Below are 20,689 nucleotides of genomic sequence, written 5' to 3'. Positions count from 1 at the left end.
CTGTTCCAGGGGCAGGAGGTGGAGAAGTGGGGGGTGTTGACATTTTGGAAAAAAGCCACGGTCAGGAGTGGGGAGGGGGCAGTTTCCTGTCCAAAATGGCTCTTTTAAAGCCAGAGAATTATAAATAGAGCAGGTGTCAGTATTGAGAACTGAGAGAGAGAGAGAGGGAGTGCTGCAAGAGAAAAAGACAGACAGCAAGAGTGTGAAAAATTGTGTGAATGTGTGTGTGTGTGTGTGTGTGTGTGTGTCTGTGTGTGTGGTGTGGTGTGATGGCGTTGTGGAGTAGGAAGAGGGGCTTTTAGCTGGTGGACTGCCCATAATGTCCAGCAGGATGTGAGGTCATATGACAAAGATGGCTGGTGGGCGGTGAGAAATGATTGGTTTCCACGGTGATAATGGAACTTTTTTTCTTTTTAATTTAGTGGGGGCCGACCAGGAGGTTGACATGAGAGAGAAAGACAGAAAGATGAAAAAAGGGGGACAGAACAGTTTTCGAGTCCTCCATCACAACTCTCAGAAGAGTGTGTGTGGTGTGTGTGTGTGTGTGTGTGTGTGTGGTGTGTGTGTGTGTGTGTGTGTGTGTGTATATGGTAGAAGGGGACAAAAAGGGGAAGGGGAGGATGGGGGGGGTAGGGAAAACTGAGGGAGGTGGGGTGAGCAGGCCACAAAAGTCAATAGGGTGGGAGGAAAGGGCTGAAATCATCTGTGCAGTCAGAGGACAAAGAGGCAGAGCAAACAGGGGGTGGGGGAGACAGAGCGAGAGACAGAGAGAGAGAGGCCTGGAGTACAAAGACCGAGCGAGACAGAACCGATAATAGACTGACTATGTAAAAAGTGAAAAAGATGAACCAGGAGTCACAAAAAAAGAAAGAGAAAGACATGGACAGAGTGGAGAAAATACAGGGGGAGAGGCCTCGAAACGATGTAGTTATCTAACCCACGGTGTGTCAAGCACCAAGCCATGAAGAAAGGGGTTAAAAATTAAGTCCACACAGTCTGAAATATTAAATCTATTTTGGTTTTTAATGAAGGAGGAGTGAATTAGGGAGGAAATATGAGAGTAGATTATTAAACCAAGAGTGAGGAGAAGGGAGAGAAAAAGTGGAGAGGTGTGCGAGGGGTGAGGGGGTTGAAATCTGTTCACGGTGTTTTAAATATTAAACCTATTTCAAGTTTAATGAAGTGCAAATACTATGGGGAGAGTCTTAACTGGAATACAGAGAGGAAGGGGGCGAAAGGGGGATCCGATTCATTATTTCAAGTGTTCACCTTTAGACTGCCGAGACTTGGGGAGAGGAGCGCAGAGAGAGAGAAAGAGAGAAAGAGAGAGAGAAAGAGAGAAAGTTTATGCGGAAGTGCAAACTAGAGGGCAATCTTGAGAGTGCCGGTCTGTTGGACCCAGGTGAGTCCGAGAGGCTCCGCAGCACCAGAGGATGAAGGTCTGAACTCAAACAAGCCAAAACATGCAGCGCTAACTGCAGCAGGAATAAACAGGACGGGGGTTCTACGGAAAAATGATTTCACTTTTTTTTTTCTTCTTTTTTTTCTTTAGTACGTCTCTGTGGGCATGTGTGCAAGAGTGTGTGCCTCTCGAGCATGTGTGTATTAGTGGTTGAGGAGGGGAACTCTGAGGCTACAGAGTGGAGAGGAAGAGAGTCAGATAAAGATGTTGGATTTCAAAAAAGATATTCGATGTAATCAATGTGCAACAGCTAGAGGGAAATGGAAAGAACAGCCCACGTGTGATTGAAATGTTCACGTCTTCATAATCAGATGCTCTAAGCTGTGTGTTTGCGTGTGAGTGTACATCACACCGGCCATGTACCGGATTGCCAAAATCCCCCAAGCTGCCACTAAAGGTCACCATGTGCATGTGTGTGTGTGTGTGTTTGTGTTTAATACCAGCAAAAAAATAAAACCAAACAAAAAGTATTTCCAGTGCTGTTATTATGTGGGATAAAGATCAAGTTGGTGTTTGCCCCAAGTATAAAAGGAGGATGGAAAGATATTAACCGTTAACTCATGTTTTCACCAGCTCAACCCGAGAGTGAAGGTGCCAAAGAGTGACTGAATTCTGACGTATCTTTTTTAAGAGGTGACACCTGCTTCAATTAAAAATAAATAACACTTTTGAATGTAAAGGAAATGCTGAAGATTTCAAACGGCAGAAGCTGCAGCCTTGGTGGACAAAATGACAAATTTACAGATGGAAAAATCTTGATGTGATTACTTACTTATATATTGCAAATAAAAATATAGTGTCACAGCTGCAAGACACAGACACAGCACATGTTTGGGGTTTGGTAAGGTTTCAGTTTACCGTATTTCGTTAGAATAGAAAAAGAAAGCATGGAATTAGAGCTGAAACTTGATGATTTTTTTTTTTTTTAAATCAATAGTCTGGTGATTATTTTTTCAATGAATCTATTTATTGTTTAGTATATTACATATCAGAAATTAGCAAAGAGAAACCCCCCCACAAAAACATCCAATTTAAATTCCATCAGAAAGAGAAAAGAGTGGCCCATCCTCACATCTGAGAAACTGGAACCAGCAGATCTTTGATAGTTTTACTTGATGTGACTTGATAAATGATAAATCAATTATAAAAATTGACTAACTGATTAATAAACTCACCATCTCAGCACTACATAGATTACAAGAAGAGAATCTGACATGATGTATCAAAGACGAACACACTGAATTATTAAAAAAAAAGCTTGACTGCGGTTTTCAAAACACTCCGTGTTTGATTTGCAGATGCTTTTTAATCCAGGTCTGGGAGAAGCAGCGGGGGCCAAACTAAAAATAATTTTAGGTAATTATTTGAAGGTTTACGACATAAGCAGGCAGGAAATGTAGACTATTTAAAACTCTCCTCCTCAAAATTGTCACCTCTAATATAGTATTATACAGAAAAAAAAAAAATAAATAAACCCATGCACACACAATGAGATCACTGGGACGCAAACAGTGCTGATTTCTTTCTCCTAATTCGCATGTAAGATATCAAATATTTGTGTCAGCAGACAAGGTGAGCGCAAGATAGCGTGAGATCAAGCGTCAGTGAGAGAAAGAGAGAGGAAAGGAAGTTGAGTGCTTAGTGGCCTCAATAATGACATCAAGTGAACACAGCAGATGTTTGCAAGGGAAGGGGATCGAAAGAAAACAAATCCTAATTCCTGCAGCTGTTTGTCAACACGAGCACACGGCATATTCATACAAACACTTTGAAACGGCCCTGCGCTAATACACTGAGCCTTTACACAGGCGTATATTATCCTTATATTACAGAATAATCCAGCGAAATCCTCAGTCAGCCATCCTCTGTGTCGTATGTAATATAAGCATTTCCAACAGGAAAGCGTGGACACCGATCACGGATGAATGAGAGACAGAGGGAGAGAGTGTGTGTCTAGGCAGTTCTCATCAATAAGGAATGAAGCAATTAAGCTAATCTCAGACTGAAGGTGCCCTTTCTCCTTTATACTTACCATAGCTCTTCATGGAAACCAACAACTGGACAGACACACAGCGACAGCGCCTAAACCTGGGTGGTATACGGTAGAAAAATAACCCTAAACCCATCACCTTTGATGTGGGGGGATAAACCAACAATCGCAGGGATATTGTCATGTTTTAATTTTTCAAAATTAACAATCACATTTATATTATTCCATGTGTTAGCTAGTGTTTTCTCAGAACAGAAGTCTTCCTATGTGCGACAAGCAGGAACCAAAAATCCAAACTGCCTACTCCGTGGCTCTTTGCTGTCTACCCTGCCTACATCGCAACTGCTTGTGAAATAGTGTAATCAGAAACTTTAAATAGAATTGTACATCACTTTTTAATTCCTTGGCTCTTCCATACGCCTGTACATCTGATGGAGATCGTCTTCTGCAGGTGACAAAATCCTGGACTTAAACAGACTTAAGACTTAAGTAGACAAACTCTCATAAGCCCACAGAGATCCTGTGTATTTTTGACCCTGACTTGGTCAGAGTAAAAAATAGAAAAAAAAAAAAATCCTCACTTTATTGATCATAGTGAGAACTTAAGGGCATCACATGGTAGAAATAAAAGTAGTCCCAGTACTCCCACAACCAAAATATCACACCACCCCCCTCCCACACCAATAATGACCTCACTAAACCTGTTCAGCAATCCCCCCCAAACCTTTACTAAACACACAGAAACCAACTCCTGCAAACTGACTCAACATACACAGTTGTGTTGTTGCTGCATTGTGAAACATATCGTGCCTGTCACACACTATCACACGTCAGCCCCGTTGGTAACATGATCTTTTCCTGCTAAATGGCAGGGACAGCCCTCTGAAGGAGTTTTTAATCTCTTGATAGAAAGATCCCCCCCCTCCTCTCCACTTTCAGCCCAGTACTGAAACCCAGTTGAATGTGGGTACAAATGGTGTTTTTTTTTTTTTGGCTGGCACCAGGTGTCTAGCATGTCTAGCAACACTAGACTTCCTCTAACCTTTTGGTGAGGAAACACCTTTCTCGGTAATGGCTGCCTCACCAGGGCCAGACTTAAACCCTACCTTCTACAAAGGCTCAGACACATGCAACTGGCCAACAGGCTCAATATAGTCATTTATTTTGTGGGTGTTTGTGGTTATGCAGTTGTGTGTGTGTGTGACTCTGAAGCTCAATACAAGATGTACTTGGGCACCGTAATAAGGCCTGACTGCCGGTCACAAAATCTGGGACTTAGGACACTTAGAGCTAAACAGACAAACCCTCATAAGCCTGTATGGATGCTCCGTCCTCTCCGCCTTTTCTTTTTGGTGTCTCTCTCTTTTCTTTTTTCTCTCTCTCTCTCTCTCTCTCACATTACCCCTCTCATCTACCACACTTGCTTTTCCCTCCTCTCGCCCTTTCCAGAAGGTCCTTCCCTAAACCCCAGAGAGAGGGGGAGGAGCCTGGGATGGTGAGGACGCGCTGGTAATCCGTGCAGTGACCCAGGTCAATTCAATTATCCTGTTTTCTTTCGCTGCGTAACGCGTGTGCCCATTTCACAGCCAACTCCCTTAATGCGCCCAGGATTAGCTTCTCTTACTTTTAATGATCTACCTATCGACGCCTTGGGCCCCACAGCACGCATGCACACACACACACACACACACACACACACACACACACACACAAACACAGGTAAGTGTTTTTTATGTATTAGTTTTAGTGTAAAAGAATTCGCTAACGAATTCTGCAAAGATGAGGATCAAGAGAGGCTTTCTCAAAATAAATATGTGTTCTTGAGTTTGTTTGTGTATGCATTTGCTTGTTTATGTGGGAGTGTCTGTTACATAAACTGCGGTAAGAAGAGGATTGTATTATCCATCTGCATTTACCCAGGCTTCACCTCACACCTCCAAGATTTGAGATAATCATCTTGGGCCGAACACGTTAGCGTAGAGGCTCGCTAATCTCAACCCCGGAGGAGGAAAAGAGGCCATTTTACACTAGTAAACCGTGTGGCCGGCTGACACGCGTTGAAATATCCACACAGGATTCGGAGTATTAAGCACACATGCATTGTGAAGCATCACGCACACTCAACAAAGCAGTTTGATCGCTCACACGACAAAGGCTACCCTGTCGGTTAGAAAGAGGTCTGTTAAAAAGAGAAGCACAGATAAATTAGCCTCTGCTGTTGTTTAGGTGTTGAGATGACACTCTCACCCAATTATCTGACCTAATCTCTTTATCTCACCAGTCGTTCACTAATTACATGACTGGATAACTAACTAAGTAGGGACCAACATTAGGAAACTGCAGCAACTTTAGAAGTGTCTAAAGCCTCAAAGTCATCAAATCAGCACCACAAAGTCTTTTCCAAGATAGAAGTGCCAGTCTGTTTTCTTTTGGCCTGCGTCCATCACACTAATTTCAATAGACAAGTTCAAGTTAATTCCACCTGCTGTTGTGACAGTAAACTAATAATCTTCTGCAACAAATCCAATAAAAAGAGACTATTCGGACCTGAAAACACATGCTATGTTTTCGCCGTTGCTGCTTATGTCAGTTTGGTTTATGTTGGAGAGTAATATGCAACAGCACTTTCCGCTTGAGTGTGGAGACAGTAAAGCGTGTAAGAAGCAGGTGTGTCAGCCTTACCTGGGATGTCCTGTCCGTTGTAGTTCCATCCAGCCACAGCCAGCATGGAGGGCAGAGGAGACCCAGGCCTACTGTCCCTGTCTCTCTCCCTGTCCCGCTCTCTGTCCCAGTTCCTCTCGGCCTGCTGGGTAATATGTCTGACCGTGTCCTTGTTCTTCCTGTTCTTCCTCCGCCCTGACCCTGATAGGGGTTGCCAGGGCCCCTCTCCACCTCCTCCAGCAGCCCCCCCAGTCCCTTGCTCCCCCTGGCTCTGGGCTGCCCCCCTGGGAGTGTCCCGTGGATGAGAGGAGGATGCGGGGGACACCTGTTCCTCTTTGACAGTGACAGGCCTGTAGTCATGGGGCCAGGCGGGCTGGGAGTCGTGGCAGGCTTCCTCCTGGCTCTCGTGGCTCTTGGGGGGTTCTTGGTCCTCCTTGCCATACGTGCTGCCTCCCTCGTGGCAGCTGGCGATGGCCGAGTCCCCAGAAGAGTTGGCCGGGCTGGTGCGCCGCGCCAGCCAAGGGGAGGTGCTGCGACCAGACATGATGGAGGCCAGGGCTTCAGAAGCCATGCCCACAATCCCTCCTCCTCCTCCTCCTAAACCTGCTCCTGCAGCACCCCCTGCTCCCGCTAAACCCACTCCTCCTCCACCTGCGCCACCTCCTCCACCTATGCTGGCAGCAGCGACAGCTCCCATTTCAAAGTCAGCCAGTTCGTCAGCCATCTCAGAGCGGATGCTGATGTCCAGCGCAGCTTTGATGAAGCTGTGGCAGGCCTGGACAATGTCTGTCATCTGCAGGTAGCTGGCGGCTGACATGACCTCGATCACGTTCTTACTGGTGAGAGCGAGGTGCGCTGAGTACATGAAGTCCAGGATGGCTTTGAAGCCTGTCGCCGTGACGATGTCCAGGTGAGTGACAGTAGTCTGGTGGTGAGGCTCTGCCCCTTTTTTAACCTGAAGGGTGAGGAGAAGGAGTGTTCACAGCAGGACAGGAGTAAAACCTTTTCGAAACACAAAACGTCTGACACTGGTTTATGAAATGAAACACACACACACACTGAACAAAACTATCAAGATCTGAGAGGAAAAACAAGTACTTAACCGAATCCCCCTGACCCATCTTCCCCCGGTGTGGCAGTCCCTTACCTGGCAGTAAAGAGTCTTGAAGTAACGCGAGGAGCCCAGGAGGACGTTCTTATGGGCCTTGAAGATCTTTCCGTCCACAATGACACAGGCGTCGCAGAGGATGCCGTGCTGCCTCTGCTCATTGAGCTCTCGGAGGAGCTGACGGTAGTGAGAGGAGATCTCCATGTCCTCCTTCCTGTTGTTCATCTGTGTAGCTGAACAAAAGCCTCTCCTCAAAACGTCTGCTGAGAAATGAAAGAAGACACAAAAGAAATCAACTAAGAACGTGTCTACATGTTTTTAAGTATACAGTCTATTGTACCATGAAATGCACGGTGTGGAAATGTGACTGTACAGCAGCAGAAAGATACAGAACAATGAAATATATGGCATCTTGGAAATTTCTTGGAAATAAAACAGAATATTTGGCAACGCATTCAGGTATTTTTCCTCGAAGTCAACATACATGGTTGATGTCTGTAGCTGTATACAAATCCTTTGCTTAAAACGTTGATTTCATTATAATGTGGGGGGTGGGGTGGGGTGGGGTGGGGTGGGGTGGGGTGGGGTGGGGGGGGCAATAAGCAAATTTAGCTGAACCTTTAATGACAAGCCAGGGTAAGGATATCTCAGTAATGACTGTGACATAAAAACAATGACATCAATAGAAGCCACATCTCAACCGCTGTAGTTTGATGTCTAAAAACAGCCCAGTAACAAATAGTCAAAAACCTCTGTGTTTAAACCGTGTATGACAGGTTCATTTGTGTGTGTGTGTGAGTATGTGTGCGTGCGTGCGACTGAGAGCATGTGTGTACGCTCATTAAAAATGTCAGTTAAAAAGCGCAACACTTTCACATAACAGTTGAGAAGGAGAAAAACACCTCATTTAGCACAGACCACTTTACCATTAAATTTATCAATAAACACGGCCTCGCTTCCTTTTTCTTTTTTTCCCATTTTGTTTCAACTGTGAATTTTCAATCAGCTGTCTAGTTAAGACGAAAATTTACTCTTGAACTTTCACCTCAGTGTTTCTGATCTCGCTCAGTTCAGTCGAGGTGGTGAACAGAAAGTTTTTTTCTGAAAACTACAGAGAAAAGACCTTTAATGACAATTCGCAGAGGTTTTGAACCGTCAGTGAATGAAGATCCAATTTCCGATATTCATTGACAGGATTCGTGGTGATAATGCAGATACACTGGCATATTTTGTTTTCACTTTAACCAAATTTAAGTATGAGAAAAGAGTTTGTACAAGTCATAAAGCTTCTTTAGCTCTGGCTTTTGAGCTCACAAATATTGACCTAAGATATAAGTGGGTTTTACCTTGAGTGTAGATAAAACGTTATTCCCTGCTTTGGCTGTGTACAGGTTAGATGAACTGATGAAAGGCATTGTGAGCTCTCTCTCTCTCTCACACGCACGTGCGCACACACACACACACACACACACACACACACACACACACACACACACGAGAGGGAATGCCGGTAAAAGCCACAGAGAGAGGGAGAGCATGAGGAGACAAAGGGAGATGTGAACATCCCTATGTTGAACCATTCAACAAGGTGGCGGAGAAACAAAGAGAAACCACATGAGCCCTAGCAAACACAAACATACAAACACAAACACACAGAAGAAGAAGAACATTAACACACACACATGCGCACACACACACGCTCAGGCAGTGCATTAGCCAGAGCATTAGCAGCCGCCGCTCCCACTCTCGTCTTGGTGAGGGCTAAATCGCGCGGACGCAGAGTGTTACCAAACGCAGCAGTGATTTGTTTTGGGAACGCCACAGCTGTCAGCTCTCATGGGCCATTCTGAGACATGACAGCTCGGGTTGGCCAAGGTGACAGCAGCGTTTGCTCGGGGGCCGGCACACTTCAGGTCATGTTTAGCAAAGCTCTGCTCAACCTGATGGCTTGTAAGATCAGATAAATCCACAGCGTCTCCCACGTCCACTTGGACAAACACACCTCCTATGAACGGCAGTGGACGAGTGGATGGAGTGATGGCGACAATTGCTGAAGCCTCCCTTGCTGAGGGAAAAAAAAAAGTAAAACTGTCCTGAGTTCGATCAATACATGGCTGGCTCACAAACTTTCATTTTGATTGGTGTTTCTCTAAGTCGTAGAAAGAATTGTGAGGAGGAAGAAACTTAGGTGTGAATGCAGTGTCCCTCAGAGTCTCAAAAAGCAAGTTTTGACGCAAGTGTTTTTATCCTCCGGCTCACACATTTCTCTGAAAAAAAAAAAAAATCTATTGGCGGTCTAACCTTGAGATATTCTTTCCTTTCTGCGTTGCCCTGATTGAGGCATTGAGAGTCCTCACCTCTCACCTTTGGAGACAAGCGGCTTTAAAGACACAGCAGCTCCCCTCCTCCTCTCTCTGCTCCTCTTCTCTCAGGGCCACTGGCACATTCAATTGTATAGCCCGGTCTATAAGATAGGCTCCTTCTCAGAGCCACATAAAACACAGAAGAAGTCATTTATTCACTGAAAAATACCTCAATACCCCGCTTCCTCATTTTTTTCTTGCCAACATGAATGGTGAAATACAGGGTCACTGTGCAGCACACGCCAATCAGCAGCTCCCAATGGAGACGCACATCTACTGATAGCACAAGGGAAGCAGTGAAAGAAAAGCCAGCTACACCAAATCAACTGCTGAAATAAGACTGTGGCATTCAGGTTCCTCCCGGCTCGCTCCGTTTCCATGTCGGTTACCATTTTTAACATCCCCGTATCAATGAGGAACAACAATGACACGCAGTCACACAAACAAGCTACATGTTAATGACAGCGACTGTAATGTAGCAAGAGAACTGAAGTGTAAGAGTTGGTTCACAAAAATGACAAAGGAAAAGAAAAGAAACTTTTTTTCACTGACCTTTATCAGGTCATGCCGATTGTTTTGAGATATCCGTTTTTTGAGATTTCTGCTTCCACACCAATTCATTGGAGGACTTTAATTAAAAGTGTATTTTAAAAAAAATAAAGAGTGGAATTTCTTTTCAGAAGTTCATTTGGATATTCAACCGAAAAAAACTGTCAACAATTTTCAAGGACTACTTTTTGTTATAGAGTGAAATTGCAATGATAAGTTTATTAATCGATCTACAGAATCGTCGACTCATTTGTTATTTTTTTAAGCAAGAATGGGAAATATTCCCCTGTTTCAGCTTCTCCAATGTGAGAGCTTGATTCTTTTCTTTGTCAAATGATAAAAAAAAAAATAAAAAAATAAATAAAAACTCTCTTCGGGTTTTGGACCAAAACAAGACATCACCTTGGACGATGGGAAATTGTAGTGGGCATTTTTCACTATTTTTCAACATTTTATAGACAAAAAAATAGATTGAGAAAATAATGAGCAGATATATTTTTGCTGAAGATAATCCTTAGTTGCAGCTCTAGTAGAAAATTCCATTCACCTCAATTTTAAGGCAGAAATGTCAGAAGGGCATCTGAAAACTTGGACAAAGAATAACACAGATAAAAAAATTATCTGCATGACTACATAATAAAAGAGGTAGGTGGGAAAAATATGTATGTAATTTGGGTGAACCTACTTTAATGCAGTTTTTGTACAATCCTTGACAATTTTAATATGATTTATATTCAAATAACCCACCGAGCGGGAATAAAGTCTAACTGGGACCAAAGTTCATTAGAGCAACTTTTCATTCGGTGTGCCAATGCGTGTCCAAAGAGTTAACGATAATGTCAGGGTGCTACGGCACTGTGACACAGGAGGCCGTGTTTCTAAGGAAGCATTAAAGTTTTTTTGGCAAGTGTGCAAGTCTGAGTTTGTGCGTACGTGGTGTGAACGTGTGGCTAGGATTGAACCCAAAGACATGTTAAATGGTGCCTCAAATTTAACAAAAACAATGATCAGTGGAGGGTAAAACAACAGCACGGGGCTGAGAGGAACAGAGAGGGAGTGGTCTAATCAGATTTATTGCTTCAACAGACTCAGAGACGTACTGAGTTAGCAGTTAGGCAGAGAAGAGGAACTTAAATGGAGTGCGCTTTGACCTCTAAACTCTTTGCTTGCCTAATTGGCTTGTTTAATTTCAGCATGTCCAATTCCCTCCAGTCGGAGAACCCTCTTCCAGAGAAACCAGTCCCAATGCTGCCCCTTCTGTAGTACACAAAACCTCTCCAGTTTTCATCCTGACTTTTCATTTCCTCAAAGAGCTACTCCATCTTACTGCATGAGCCTGGACCATCTGCAGGACCGAAACTCCCCCCACCCACCCTCCCTCCTTCCCTTTACCATGTGAGTACAGCCTTGACTTATAACCCACTTTTTTTTCCAAATATACACTTGACACAAGGTGGGAAAGTAAGGTAAAATGAAGTTGTCAGACAATCAACTAAAGAGAGAAAGGTAGAGACTTTTGTGTCTCATCCAAAGCATTAGCAGTCTCACCAAGGCTACAGAAACTAAAGCCTGCTCTCAGGATGTCACAGCATAGAAAAAAGCTTTTCAACCCTCTATGAAATTTCACCACAAAAAAAAAAAAAAAAAAAAAAGAAAAAGCAAGGAAAAAGTCATCAGAAAACAGGCTGACAGTCTGGGAGCGCTTATTTGTGGTCAGAGACGATTGTTTCAGTAAAGCATGCCACTACAACTCCAAGTCCCTGTCACCCTTCTGAGGCCAAATCAAAAGTGACTGTCCTCCTTAAACCCCGCCACCCCCCCTTCCCTGGCTCACACACACACAAACACACACACACACAACATCAAGATCCCCGTTCCCCTGAAAACACACACACACAAACAGATTCCCTGCCCCTAAATACACAAACACATGTAAGAACTAAAAACACACACGTTCACACACATAGCAGAGCCGTCATGGCATCACACCCGGTTTGTCCTGGTCACATCACAGCAAAGTCACTTTAGGCCCCAGCCAGACGACTAAAGAGATGAGACATGTGATGGAGTGAGAGAATGGGGCTTCCTCCTTCTTGCGTTTCTCTTAATGCAGCCTGTCCCTCCAAGCCACTTCTCTGCCTCCTTGACCGCACAGGACCGAGGGGAGATGGAGCGCAAGGTCCTTCTGGATCAAAGGCAGCGCGATACTTTGTTTGTACGGGATTTAACACAGACTGCTTTCACAGGGGGCTCACGCTGTGATTTGAAGAGGTATTCAGACATCACACTGCGTGAAGATGTTACAACGTGAAACATCTTTAGACAGGGTGATAATACAAGATTACACAACATATTTTAGCAAATAAAACCTCCATCGCACTCTCTCTTTGCTAATACGTGTCTGTCCATGCACTCCTCATTAACATTCTTGCAGGTACAAGGTTTAACTGACTGCAGGTTCGCCATCCGAGCTGTTTCACACACTTATTTTGTATTGAGGGATTTCTAGTTAGTCGGGGCAAATTATCATTTAGTAGCCAGTGTGCTGCTTGCAAAATTGGCACCCTCAGCTAATCACTCAACATTCAAATTGTGGCCCTCTGCCCAACAAATGTAACAATTCTGCTCATTATTTGATAAAATGACTTTGGTTGGACGAGCGTGTCAAACTGAGAGAAGTGAGTTCACAGAGCCCATCATTTAAGTGGTAAAATAAATTAAATAAATAAATAAAACCCATTAATAAATAAAGAGGAAAAAAACAGACTAATAGCATTTTTTTAAACTGCAGACTGAAATAGTTTCTGTTAATGTACGCTTGCTGCAAAAAATACCAAAAGCATATTTGCAGTTTTTTGCACCCTTTTTTTGTTTTTTTTGTCTTCGCATATCTGCACTAATCCATTACTTTATTAATAATGCGTCAAATAACTATGTGTAGTGTGACAAGGGTTGCTCGCACTACCACAGGAAATCACCACCTTTAGTTTGTCTCAGCTCTACGGATGTTTTAGCTTTTCTTAGCTCATCATTTGGGTTTAACGGCCTCCAACTTTACTGTTTTGACTCGCTTTCAACACTCACATCACCCAGCCAAATAACATCGTGGAGCATTTAGCAGCAGATATTTTATTTTTTTATCAGGAGTTGCTGGAGACATCACAAGTCCAAATGAATGCCAGCGTTGCGCCTTATCTGCTGGATGTGTAAATAAGCAACTGCGTGCTAACTTGTTTGTTGTCTTTATGAGACGATTACAAGTCAGTGTTTGTTATACTGCCCTCAAGTGGTCAAAAAATCATTTAATGCAAGGTTAAATAAGTTTCAAGAGGAATAATACAGATGCTTTAACTAGAGCATCTGTACCAACACATACCAATCTTTATCTACCAATACATGATCATGATACATGAAAGGATTCTCTGTTAGCAGTGAATTCCCTCCATTTCACATCCCTACTTTTATCTTGGCGCTGTGTCTTAAAATCAGCAGGACGCAGTAAAAACTGGCCAGAGACTGTAGAAGTGAATGAATGTGTGGAGGAAGCAGGAGGGGACATCAAGTTGGGATTCAGTAGCCAAGAGCTGGCATTTATGTTGTTCACATTCCCTTTTGCATATTTTCTAGTAGTGACTTGCACCAGCACAGTATCATATCATAGCAGGCAGTTTCTGTTGAAAAGGCAAACAGGTTGGCAGGTCTGCACAAAATGAATTATGTATTATGTAAAGCTTTCAAAACAAAGTGAAATAAACGATGTTAGCCTCAAGAAAAAGATATTAAGAGAATCGTTGACATGATATGCTAATATCTATGAAAAATTAAACAGTACAGGAAGAAAGAATTGCTTTGCTTGGAAGCGGACTTCTTCTTCTCAATATAATGAGAGAAAATACTGGAAAAAATTACAGCATGCACAAGTGGAATTAAAATGATATTCCCCTAGACAATGTAGACAGTGTTCTTCAAACACGTGACAGTATGATAGGAGACAGCTATTAGTTCACAGAGTAAAATCTATTAGTCTCTCTACTTAAACAAAAAAGTGAAAGCTAAACTAGACTGAAAGGTTTACTTCTATTACTTTCTTAATCCAAAATAGAATCTTGAATGTGTGGTAAATATTACTGATGTTAACTGGACACGTTCCGAACATAGGATGAGATTACACAGAAATTAAGGTTAAATGGAAAATTAAAAGAGAAAGAAAATGTAGAGCCAGAGAACGAGAGAGATAAAGAACAGCTAAAAACAGAGAGAAAATAGAATAGAGCAGAAATGCAGAGACGGCAAGGCTAGAAAGATAGAGACAGAAGATAGAAAGAGGGGGAGACAGGAAGAGAGGGGAGAGTGACTCAGGCAGCCAATATTTTTTAAACAGCTTTGCTTCCACTCAACTGGGCATCAAGGCCATTATCCCGGGGTTAATCCCCAATCCGACGGAGCTGGCAGCCTTCCGGGACAAGCCAGGGTGGCAGCCCATCAACGAGGCAGGCATGGACAAAAATAACACACACATACACATACACATGACACACATGCACACGCAGCCAGACATAAGCAGGCATGCAAGCTGCAATTAGAAAAAAAGAAAAAAAAAAAAAAAAAAACACAACAATGCTATTAGCTGTGAATGGCTTGTTCTCAGATTCTTTGTCCTTTATTTTTCTGTGGAAAATAAACGACTGTTCATGTTTCCTCAGACTTCCTTCTATCTCGCTGGAACGGGTTTGTGTTGTCAGTTTCCCCTGTTTCTTTTATCATACACCCTCCATCTGTCCACCATTATTTTCTCCACCTTCATCACCAGCTCTAATCATGCCACATTTTGCACCTCTACCTTGCTCTCCCATTCTCTGTCCGCTCGCTGTTTCTCTGGCCGGCATCCAAGGAGCCAAGGTGGAGGAAGAGATTGACTCAAAGAAGGATAGCCATGTCATGTGGAGAGGGACCAAAGAGGATCCAGGAGGCTTAGAGGGACTTAGCACTACTCCCTTCATCCCTCGCTCTTCCAACCCCCCACTTCAGTCCCACCCTGCATGCCCTGCCCGAAAACAATACCTGGACCCTCCTCTACAGCTGACAACCTCCGTGCTCCCGATCATGCTTGTTGACATTCAGCGCACCTGCCCAAAGATCTGCACCTATAAGAGCCTCGCGTCCGGCTTATGACGGGAGCATGTACAGTTGAGCAGCTCCGGCCCTCTCCTGCCACCTGTTCCTCTCACCTTCAGCCACACAGGTGTTAAGCCTAGACAGATCTTACGCAAATCCAGCCATAGTAAGGATGGACTGGGATCATCCCAGAGTGACCGGAAAAAAGGTGTGACTCTAAGACGTTAATGTCGACGTCCCTTCGCCTGAATGCTAATGACCGAGTGTCAACTTCACCTCGAGTTCCTCCAATGACCCACAAAGTGTCAGTGATACTATTTGACATATCAAGAGGTTAAAAAAACAAAACAAAACAAAAAAAAAGGGTGATGAATGCCATATCACACCATCTACCTATCTCTCTGTTTGTCCTCCCCCTAGACACTAATGCATGTGCGTGTGTGTGTGTGTGTGTGTAGTTTCTGGGCTATCGTTCTCTCTAGGCCCCTAAGCCTGCTATGTCTCCTATGGTAACTCCCTGACTGACGACCCGGGGCTTAGCCTAAATTCTCTCTCTATTAAAAGCTGTGAAATGCAAATAATGAAACATCTCATTACCACTGTCGGAGAACCCAAAATGAAAGGAGGGGGAGAGCGGGAGCGAGGAGCGGAGAGGGGCGGATGAGTAGGACTGTAAGACAACGAAAGAGGGCTATACGGGAGGGAGGGAAGGTGAGAGGACAAGGAGAAACGAGAGCGAGAGCTGGAAATAAAAAGGAGCGGAGCAAGGGGAGGAAAGGATGGGAGAAGAAAAGGGAAGGGAGGATGTGAAAGGCTGAGAGGTGGGAGGAGAGGAGAGGTGAAGGCACGGGAACAGATAGTCAGACAGCGAGTCTTTTGTCTGATACGTGTTGCTGTTAACATAGAGAGTAGCCAGAACTGGCCACCTATGCAAACAGGGGTGGAGTCCTGAAGAGCTGAGCTGTGAGTCAGGAGGTGTCATTCAAATCTCAAATGACCAGCACTGGAATCTTGCATTTATCTACTTCATTCACTCAGGTTTAGTGTAAAAACAGAGCATCTGTCAACAGCTGCAGAGCGGTCACAGGTCATGTATCAGCAAGTAATGTATAGGCTTCTCAAAAAGAGCTCAAAATGATAGGGAGTGTATAATAATAATATTATATTATTCCACAAGAGGATTATTAGTTACTGAGTTTTACTCTTTATCTCCACTGGTCTATTATTAATCACCTCAGACCTACACTGGCTAAACCAAAGTATAAAATGTTTGACTGTACTTTCTCATAATTACTCAGGTTTAAGTTTAATTTCATGATAGGAAAGGGGCTACTTGTTTGAAAACTTTATCTGCGCGGTACAGGGAAGTGAAATCACCTACAGGAAGTGTCTGTATTTGGTTTTGCAGGTGGGAGGATATTGATGTGGAGGTGGGGGTTCTCATGTAGCAATGGCCACACCAACTTGTATGGTCTCATGATGAAAAACCCAGTTTCATCACTGCCGCAGTCTGGAGACTCCTCTGCTAATGTAAAATAACCCCTGATATCACAAAGGGGGGAGTTTTGAGGTGGGACATTGTCTAATAGCAGGATTATTTCCTGACTACTCCTGTGTGTTGTGTAAGGGTTTTGTCTGGTCACAAATTGCATCATATTTATTTTCCCCTTTTTTTTCCTCACCAGGGTTCATAGCGTTCAATCTGGTCTTACCATATAAATATCTCATTTAAAGTAAATTCAGCATTTTTTTTTTTTTTTTTTAAACAACCTGACCAATCTTTGTATTTTAACTATTGATTAAGATAACACTTTACTAAGCGGCTGCAGCATTGCTAGGATAGTGTCCTACAGGGAAAGGAAATGGACAAATCCTATTTTTTTATTTTCCAAACTAACAACTGTTTGTGTCTAATAGATTTTTCTCTCATTAAATTTTGACTACACACACACACACACACACAATGACAACACAAAATTATGTGGTCACCTGAACATTACACCTACATTAATATGCTGCTGTAACAGCCTCCACTCTACACTGAAAAGGTTTTCCACAAGATTTTGGAACCTGGCTGGAGGGATTTTCTCCCATTCAGCCAAAAGAGAATTAGTGAGGTCGGGAAGGATGTTGGCCGATAAAGCCTGACTTGCAGACGGCCTTCCAGTTCATCCAAAAGGTGTTTGATGGGGTTGAGTTCAAGGTTCTGTGCAGGCCATTCAAGCTCTTTCACACCGAACTTGAAACACCATTTCTTTTGAAACAGGAAAACTGTTGCTACAAAGTTGTAGGCAAACTATTCTCTGAAATATCACTGCAGGCTGCACATTTCCCATAAGTGGAACTGAGTGACCTAACCTACAGTACACCGTGACATCCCTAGGCCTAAAGTACACAAATGCATGTATACATGACTGTCGACATACTTTTGGCCATTTAATGTACTCGAGTTATTCAAAATTTGGAAATGCAATGAAAGATTATAACTCATATTTCAGGTGATTGTTCCTTTGCCTAATGGACAAAAACTATTATACATATACATTATATTCTACAAAATTAAGACCCAGGTTGTATAAAAAACAAACAAAAAAAAAACAAAGAACAGAAAAACAGAATTTTCCTTTAATTCATCCTCCAGCTTCACTCAATATTTTTGTGTTTCAAAAAGCAGCAAATGGCCTTTGTGGCTAAAGAGATGACGACAGTATAAAACAATGGATGGGCTCAAAATTCACCTTTAACACCCACCCTGTCTGTCTCTGTCAGCTGACCACTCACTGTGTGTGTGTGTATGTGTGTGTGTTCGCATGTGGCTGTCCAGACCCTTTCATATGTCTTAACACACAACCTGTCACAGCAAAAAAGCAACCTGTCACGACTCAGCTAGACACGACTGTACATGACTGTACCCCACAGAACACAAGCAGCCTGTTCCCGAGCTGTTAAAACAGCCACTGCAGCCACCAGCTCTCCAAAGGTCTGAGACAAGCGCGCGCACACACACACACGCACACACACACACACACACACACACACACACACACACACACACACACACACCTTCACACGCAGTGAACAGTATAGAGGAAATGAAACAAAGGGTTACTAGGAGGTAGAAAATGTTTAAAAAAAAAAAAAATGAACATATGGTAGAACAATACCAGTCCTAAAGGAATATATATGTGAAGTGTCTGAGGACTATAAGCTAATTGTTGTTTGTTAAAATGTGTGGTTTTTAAATGTGCAGGCAGAATGACTGAATGATGGTGACTCACTGCTGGTGGCCAGTCGCTATCTGGTGCCGAGGCGGGTGTCCAGAGAGTGTGTCTGTGTGTGTAAGGGTAACTTGGTGTGACTGTCGCTCTGTCAGACAGCAAACAGAGGCATCTTTCTCAAATCCACACTGGGCCGCAGTTTACAATGAGCTCATGCAAAGAGGGGAGCAAAAAAAGCCGCAGCTTAAGTGTGTACTCACAAGTTCAACAGGCACACCCTCCACCCCCCCACCCCCCCCTCCACTCCCCAACCCCCCCACTCCCCCTGTGCAAATATTAAGAGAGACTTCACTCCCGGCTAATCTAATTCACAAACACTCCAGAGCACACACAAACAAGGGAAAAACACATAATTTTACTACATTAACTTAGCCCTCAACATGCAACATTCACTTACAACTAACGTTCCCACAGCCTACTGTACAACAGCAACTGAGCAGCACAGTGATTTACATATAGATAGAGGAGTGTTTATAAAAACACATTTGTATATAATAGCCCGAGGCTGTGTTGTCACTCATCAAGCTGATCAAAAAGCAGCTACTATACAACACTGATGAATCTCGGAGAGCTTTTGCAAATCTGTCCTTCAACGGCGGAAAAAATAAAAAGGAGGTGAGATAAAGGAAGAGAAATCAAGGGGAGAAGAGAGGAGCATCTAAATATAGAGAGACTCACATTTTGGAGTCAGAAAAGAGACAGTGAAGGGTAAGGAAGAGGGAGGCAGTCAGGAGATGCAAGAGGAACAAAAAGAGGGAGAGGAAGAGAGCTGGGGAACAAATAAGAAAACAATAGAGACTGAAGAAAAGTAGTGTTGAAGCTGCACAAGAAGAATAGAAGACAGAAGGAACGAGATCGATGGCTGCAGAGCCTCAGTGGGTTTCTCATCTACTGTAGCGCTGCTTAGTGGACTACCTGTGAAATGGACATGGAGGACACTCAATTTTGGCTGCGAGACTCGAGAATTCAATATACGGCGCGCTGCATCACCACAGACATTCATCAATATGTAGTGTTGATAGTGAGGCTCTGCCCCCCTCAGTTGATCTTCTCAGCAGTTTCAACACACTTCCACTGTGGTCCCTCTGCAGACTCCAAGTTCTAATAGTGATCGAGGAAGACGCACAACCATTGAATTAATGGAAGGAGGAAGTACTGCAATTTAATGCAAAGAATATGAAAAAAAAAAAAAAAAAGAGATTTCAAAATTTCCAGTTTTAGCTGAAATGTTATTGTTTAACACAAGCAACTTTTTTTTGAAGGGTTTTGCATGTATGGCTTGAGGCTTCCACGTCCGCTGTGATTAACGAAGAGCGAGGTTCAGCCAGACAAATGCTTCACTTGGATCCTCACTTCTGTCCTGAGCTCTCCTCCTCTGTCATCCTCACCCCCACCCTCCCCACCCCTCCTTATCTGTCAGTCTTTTCACTCAGAGCGTGTTTACTCCAATGCGGTTTGGCGTTTGACTGTCACCTGTTGGCTAACATGAACGGCTGCCATGGCTTGCAGGCTTTTTGGAACTATTGCTACTTTTTTTCCCCGGCAGCGATGGAAAGAACTGCAGATTCACGTACATTAGTGCCACAGCCAGACATAAAAGACACAAAGAGAGAGGGAGAGACAAAAGGACCACTGTGCAAACTCTCATGATCGTGCTCACCATTGCTAGGGACAACACCCACCTTGGAAACCTAATTTTGAAGAAGTCACACATTCCCACATTGTGAGGCAGTGCCAGTATCAGGTGTCCGTCCAAACCACCAACCACCAATCAACCGCCACCCCCTTCGTGACACACCAGCGCACACACCAAAACAACCCGGAGAGTGAGGGGGGTGGCGGTGATGGTGGTGGTGGAGGTGAGATAGAAGACAGGAGGGAGTGGTGCGGGGGTGAGAAAGGGAGAGTAAAAAGAAGAGGGCAAGGGAGAGAGCCAGCCAGAGACAAAGGCAAAGAGAATGACAATGAATGAAAAGAGGAAGAGTGGGAAAAAAAAAAAGAAAATACAGGGGACGAGATGAGGTGAAAACCGCATTGCCAGCTCACCGTGTGCTTTCACAGAGCGAGAGGAGAACAAAAAGATGGCAACAATGAGACTTCCATGTATATGCATGTTTCGGTGTGTGTTTGTGTGTGAGTGTGTGTGTGTGTGTGTGTGTGTGT

General features: G+C 43.6%; 1 protein-coding gene across 6 annotated transcripts in view; it reads right to left on the bottom strand.

Moving 5' to 3' along the window:
- zbtb46 (zinc finger and BTB domain containing 46) overlaps window positions 1-20,689 on the bottom strand; it is a 68,519-nt gene that overhangs the window by 39,631 nt on the left and 8,199 nt on the right. For 3 of the 6 annotated variants that reach the window (XM_056384486.1, XM_056384484.1, XM_056384487.1), the window contains 2 exons: window positions 7,261-7,481; window positions 6,135-7,068 (listed from right to left, as the gene is read on the bottom strand). In XM_056384486.1, coding sequence (XP_056240461.1) covers window positions 6,135-7,068; window positions 7,261-7,446 — 1,120 coding nt within the window. In that variant the 5' untranslated portion in view covers window positions 7,447-7,481. Of the gene's footprint in view, window positions 1-6,134; window positions 7,069-7,260; window positions 7,485-20,689 lie in introns of all 6 variants that reach the window. The other 3 variants (XM_056384483.1, XM_056384489.1, XM_056384488.1) reach the window with 1 other exon arrangement.

This window comes from Seriola aureovittata, chromosome 9 (genome assembly GCF_021018895.1).
Source record: "Seriola aureovittata isolate HTS-2021-v1 ecotype China chromosome 9, ASM2101889v1, whole genome shotgun sequence".
NCBI lineage: Eukaryota > Metazoa > Chordata > Actinopteri > Carangiformes > Carangidae > Seriola > Seriola aureovittata.
Note: the sequence above shows the minus strand (reverse complement) of the source record. Positions and strands in the feature narration are given on the sequence as shown.